Source organism: Belonocnema kinseyi, chromosome 8 (genome assembly GCF_010883055.1).
Source record: "Belonocnema kinseyi isolate 2016_QV_RU_SX_M_011 chromosome 8, B_treatae_v1, whole genome shotgun sequence".
Taxonomy (NCBI): domain Eukaryota; kingdom Metazoa; phylum Arthropoda; class Insecta; order Hymenoptera; family Cynipidae; genus Belonocnema; species Belonocnema kinseyi.
The window spans coordinates 128,685,888-128,692,350 of NC_046664.1; the positions used below are offsets into that span (position 1 = coordinate 128,685,888).

Here is a 6,463-nt window from a genome sequence, read left to right on the forward strand (position 1 = left end):
TTCAAGAAAAAAATTTGTTTGCTGAAAAAATAAAAATAAGTTCTTGTAGGAATAGAGAAAAAGGTTTTAGACAATACTTTAAATCTGAAGTTAATGAAAAGGAAAGATTTGTGTACTGTGATAATATTGATGGGTTGATGGAAAAGATGAAACCCGGTATTTATAAACCAGAAGATTGGAGACTATTTATTGACGCTTCTATGCGCAGCCTGAAAGCAGTATTACTGCACAATACTAATGTTTATGCTCCAATTCCAGCTGCACATTCTACGGAATTGAAAGAAGACTATAGTACTCTCAAACTTCTTCTGGAAAAAATTAACTACTCAACGCATGAATGGAAGTTGTGTGGAGATCTGAAAGTTCTTGGGATTTTATTAGGACAGCAATCAGGGTTTACAAAAACACCCTGTTACTTGTGTTTATGGGACAGTAGAAATCGCATCAAGCATTATAAAAAAAAGAAATGGCCAAAAAGAACATCATTTGACGTAGGAAAATTGAACATAATTGAAAAACCTTTAGTCAATCCAAAAGCTATTTTAATTTCACCCGTTCATATCAAGCTTGGTCTTATGAAGCAATTTGTCAAAGCTCTTGATATTGATGGTGACTGCTTTCTATACTTGAGCAATCAATTTCCACAAGTTTCCGAAGCGAAGTTGAAAGCGGGTGTATTTAATGGACCACAAATACGAAAGATGTTGCGGGATCCGGAATTCATTAAAAAAATGACAGACACTGAAAAGGCTGCCTGGCTCAGTTTTAAGATGGTTGTTGAAAATTTTTTAGGCAATCACAAAAGTGCAGATTACAAAAAAATTGTTTCTGATATGGTTTCAAATTTTGGTGAATTGGGTCGTCTAATGAACTTGAAGCTCCATTTTCTTGATTCTCACATTGACGAGTTTCCAAAGAATCTGGGAGATTTTAGTGAAGAACAAGGCGAACGTTTTCACCAAGACATCAAAGAGATAGAGCGTAGACATCAGGGACATTGGGACGAAGTGCTAATATAGCACCATAACGTGAGAGGCAAGGTGACGCACGCTAATCCAGCACCCCAACGTGAGAGGCAAGGGGACTCACGCTAATCCAGCACGCCAAAGGAAACAGAATTTACTACGTCCACGCCGTTGTTCCTGGGTAATGCTGAAAGTAAATAAAACTTGTTCCAAAAAAAATGTTTTATTTTTCTTAGATCCTACAATTTCAGGCAAGGGGAATCATGCTCATGGAACACCCAGATGGGACTATTGGAACCCCAGATTCAGATTGAGCGACCCAAAAGATATAAAGATATGGTTGTAAAGTCGGCCGGACATGAAACTCTTTTAATTTTATACAAAATACACAAGAAAAAAAGCTGTTTTCGTCATTTTTACGTCTCTTTTTGCACTTTTTGGGAAACTATAACCTGATTGGGTTATTTGAATCCCGGATTCGAAATCAGCGACCCAAAAGACATATAGACATGGTTGTAAAGTCGACCGGACATGAAAATCTTTTGTTTTTATACAAAATATACACAAAAAAACGCTGTTTTCGTCGTTTTTACGTCTCTTTTTGCATTTTTCGGGAAATTATGACCTTATTGGGTTATTTGGACCCCGGATTCAAAATCAGCGACCCCAAAAACATATAGATATGGTAGTGTAGTCTACCGGACAGACCACTTTTTTTTGTGTGCCTGTATAATTTATTGATGTCTAGATAAATTGTTAATTGTCTGTGCACAATTACCTCAAGTGGCTTTAATAATGCATTAAGGATAGAAATTGGCCGGCAGTGTTTAGTAGAAGTAGAACTAGTCATTTTAGATATCTATCGAATTAGTGCCTTTTACCATATATCTGGAAAAATACCACTTTGTACAGATGCATTATAAATCTTCAATAATAATAGGAAAATAACTGAGAGAGCTAACCGGATCATTTCTAGCGGGATTTTATGCATACTGATCGGATTAAAATTAATTTACGTTACTTCCTTCAGAAAAATTTCAAGTGTAATGTCAGAAAAAAAGAAATCATATTCTTCGAATGTTTGCAAAAAAGAATTGGAGGCGGCAGTTCGAAGTAGTGTCGCAATGGGTTTTTAATATAAATGTAGTGAGGAACTCACTGTCAGAGAAATTTCGATCAGGAGATTCTTGTTTGGGTGGAGTTAAACGCAAGCGGCTGAGAAGTTGAAATTTAAACAAGTTAAAGTGAAATTGGTTGTAGGAATACCTCATTTTCGTTTTGAGCAAGATTCCTAAGTATATGAAATTCCGCTTGTATACTAGTGTTCCTGGTTTTTTTTACTAATCTACGTTTCGTATCTATTTTCCTCCTCAATTCTCTGATTTCTGAAGCAATCCACAGAGCCGTTTCCGTTTTTCGTTTCGCAAAAAATTCATACACACAAAAAGTTCACAATTTATGGATTTCTGACAAAAATCTAGAAAACCACTTAGAAAATCTGGTACACAACTACTTCTAGATTTATTAAAACTATAAATGTATACAAAGTTCGCCCGAATATAACAACAGTTAAACAAAAATACAGGATCTTGTTAAACGACATCAACAGTCACGTTCATTTCCGTATTTATAAACTAAAAATTTATGTCGCGGAAGTGTATCTGTAATAAAACTGATGAATAGCGACTTCTGCTTAGTCTTTTCATCGGAGAAAACAAATAATATTCGTCATATGTCCAATTTTGACGATCTATTTGTCTAAGTAATCAAATCTAAAGAGCGAAATAAAAAAATCAGGCCTGAAGTCTTTCTGTAGGATTTAATCCTTAGCATTTAATTATTAACAGTAAATACCGAATATCTTTCAATGTACGCAGGAGGTTTGCTCTATCGGATTTAATATCTCTTGTGGTCCTGACAAGGGCCATTTTGAAGTGAACATGGGCGCGACAGTATTCTCTAAATTTCTTGGAGTTACATTTTCACTTTAAATTATCGTGAACATTAGTTCACTCCAATCTCTTTTCATCCAAAGAGGAGTGATCAAGGTCTATCACTGCAACAAGAGCATGAGTTTACTCCAACTGAAGGGAACACACAGCCGCCCTCACCAGTGCAGTTTGACAAAAACGCAGTGAAAGGGGTTTTTGCATAATTTTCCATTTTCATTTTAATTTTCTTGGTAATAGCTAAGGCTTCGAGACGTACATTTTGAAAAGGTGTAGTTTTGTAGTGTTACGAGAAGCATTCAGTACATCATATTTGATTATGGTAAGTGTCTTTCAATTATTGTTATAAGAAGTATGGACATTTGCACGCCTAAAGAAAAAGGACGTAATTTTTAGATTTTATTTTAGGAGTTATGAGAGTTCTTGTGTTTCAGATTTTTCAGAATTCCGAATCCGGACGCGTACCCTTTAAAATATGTAATAAAAAATACAAGCTTTCTACGAAGTGTGGACTATTTATTCATGAAACGCGCGATTAGTACCAATATATAATTGGAAAATGTGTTTCTTAATGATTCTTGTAAAATTCCTGAAGCTTTAGCGGATTTCTTGCAGTCGAAGGGAGTAACTAAATTTAGGATGAAATTTCGGATGAGAATTCCATTTAGGGACTGCGCGAATCTGCCAGTACCCAAGTGAGATTACATGACTTACAACGAATTTTCAAAGGCCATGAAGCCCGAGTTAATATGATCGGTTTTAAAATATAAATATATGGAATTTATATTTCAGGGAATCTCCTAAATCAGAGGTATTCGGTGCCCTCTAGCATCAGAAAAATTTCGTAAGTTTATTCAAATTTTTAAGAGCTGATCAGTATAATAAAATTCAGAATAGGTTTTTCAAAAATATGATTTCTTACCTCCATTCTTCCTCACGCGGCGTATCATTGAAGAGGAAAGCTTCTTTACTTAAATCTAATTCCTGAAATCCAATAGCATATAAATCGGGCGCCACGGGATCGCTGCTTAACCATTCTTCTACAGTTATTCCATTTGGTGCTTGGCCATTTACGTTCCACGTGCCTATGAAAATCCTGTAAGCGTTTTTTTTTAATAAAAATAATATTGCATTTTATAAACGACTAAAAAATGTGGAGAAATCCTTAATTTGATATTTTGTATTAAACAAGATACTAAAAAGACGCTAATTAGAACTGAAACTAACTACTAATTCAAAAAATAAAATGAGAAAAAACCTAAAAACTTCCGTGTATGTGTAGTCATTTGTCTTCAGCTGCATCTGCATTTGAACTAAAGAATCTCGGTTGGTCACCGGAGTTTTACCACAAGCAATATTATGCCTCGGTACTACTAAGTCTGGGCACTTGAGTTCCAACAACTGCACAAGAAATAATATTAAATGCTTTGATAACTATAAATTGCTTTAATACACCATTTTCTTATAACACACGCATGATTTCAGCAATTTTCCGTGCCTTCAAAATGGTTCTAAAGTAGTGCTTTTGGAGGATTGTGACGTCAGAGGTCACATAAAAGTGTCGATAATGTTGACAAATTGTTTCACAGATTGGAACAACTCGAATCGAGAAGATACTATAAATTACATAATTTGCTGTGCATGTCTTGAATTTCCACAATTTTCAAGAAATTTAAATCAGTCAAGACATTTTTGAATATTTCACAGAATTAGGTAGTTTATAGCATCTAAACATTTCAAAAATGCCTCAACTGATCATTTAATATAAGCAGACACATCGCTTATGGAACAATCGTGTCTGAATTCATGCACTCGTTATAAAAAATATCGTATGCACTCAGGGGATGGGGACTTTATAGGAATGAATTATTTTCTAAGTATTTGTCTCGGAATCGTATTAACGCACTCGCTTACGACTCATACTGAAAAAATACACCCGTCGTAAAAAGTCCCACTTTTCGCCCGCAGTGCATAATATACTGTTTCTTAATTACTGACGGTATCAGCATCTAGACCATCGTCTCCAGATGCATCTAAATTCCTAGTGCTGCCAGTTAGCTTTTGAGTCCACGTGTACTCTTCAGGCAAATACTGCTTCTTCTGAAATACTAAAATATCGCTTTAATGTATAAATGAATAATAAAATATTAAAATTAAATTATGAGTTTGAAAGTAATTAAAACAAATAATGGTTAAGTTAAATATACTTCTTATTTAGTGTACCTTCTATGGCTCGAAATATTTCAGAAACAAGCGTACTGGTTTCGATCCCAGGTTTCATTTCGAACGTTAGTTGCACTCGTTTTGATGAAACATTAAAATAAACGGTTGCTCCATCCTGCTGTTTTCCGCTTGCATCTGAATATTGAATAATGAACATTGATTTATTTCTTAGAGTGGAAATGTATTTACTATCATTAAGTTCATAAAATACAAAAAATATTATGAAATTTTATAAAATGTTTCCATACAGGAGTTAACCAGTCGAGACTTATACCAGATGTAAACAGATTTCAAGGAATTTCCAAAATTTGAAACGATTTCAAAGATGTAGCTGAATTTTGCAGGTTGTCAAATTATTTCAAGAGATTCGAAGGCCTTTCAACTACTTTCAAGAGATTTTATAGGATTTCCCAGATGTCTTTTTTTCTTCAAAATTTAAAGGAATTTTAAGCCTTTCAAGGGATTACTAATAATTATCGAGGACTTCTTATTATTTCAAAAGTACTAAGTAACTTCAAGAGATTTCAAAGATTACAGGCGATTTCAAGAAATATTTCATAGAACTTTAAACACTTCAAGATTACACCATTTTTAGTATTAAAGAGAAAATGTAGCTCCCAAAAGTAGAATTCTGACGGGGCAGAATATAGTAAGGGGCTCAACATTGAAAAAGTGTAAAATAAACAATTTTCTTCTTACTGAATTTTTTTGTAATCAATGTTTACAACCTTAGGATTACGGTCAGGGATGAGATAATATGTTCCAAATAAAATTAAACGATTACACGAACTTACCTTAAGTGAAGTTCCATCGAAATTATGCAAGTACGTCTCGTCCGAATTGATCAGATATGTAGTAATGCTATTTGCTCGATCCTAACTCACAGTATTTCAAAGCCTATAGTTAAGCGCGCCTTCCGTCAGAGGGTGCTCCTACCTTCCGTCCCCACGCCATTACGCTTTTTCGAAATTCAAATCAGTTCAAATCGCTACAAGGGTATCGGGAAAACAAAAAGGGGAGGGACTGATCTATTCAGACGAGACGTACTTGCATAATTTCGATTGAACTTCACTTAAGGTATGTTCGTTTAATCGTTTAATTATGCTACGTCGTCTCGTCCTCTAGATCAGAATGTTGATGTTCAAAGCCAAATATGCGATTTGAAACCAACTTTATTTCTCTTACCAGGTGTATACATATGAAACCGGTATTGCCATTTAGCGCCCAGTAGGCACACTTGTAGGCACTGTCGGAACTTACCATTTGTGCTAATTGGCGTATTGCCATCTGTCAACAATATCCAATACCAAACATTTCAAGTTTCAT

At 34.8% G+C, this 6,463-nt stretch overlaps 1 protein-coding gene across 3 annotated transcripts in view; it reads right to left on the minus strand.

The window, feature by feature from the left end:
* LOC117177943 (inositol polyphosphate 5-phosphatase OCRL) overlaps positions 1-6,463 on the minus strand; it is a 404,171-nt gene that overhangs the window by 319,097 nt on the left and 78,611 nt on the right. For all 3 annotated transcript variants that reach the window (XM_033369070.1, XM_033369071.1, XM_033369072.1), the window contains 4 exons: positions 5,138-5,272; positions 4,913-5,022; positions 4,173-4,315; positions 3,837-4,010 (listed from right to left, as the gene is read on the minus strand). In XM_033369070.1, the coding sequence (XP_033224961.1) occupies positions 3,837-4,010; positions 4,173-4,315; positions 4,913-5,022; positions 5,138-5,272 (562 nt within the window). The remainder of the gene's footprint in view (positions 1-3,836; positions 4,011-4,172; positions 4,316-4,912; positions 5,023-5,137; positions 5,273-6,463) is intronic.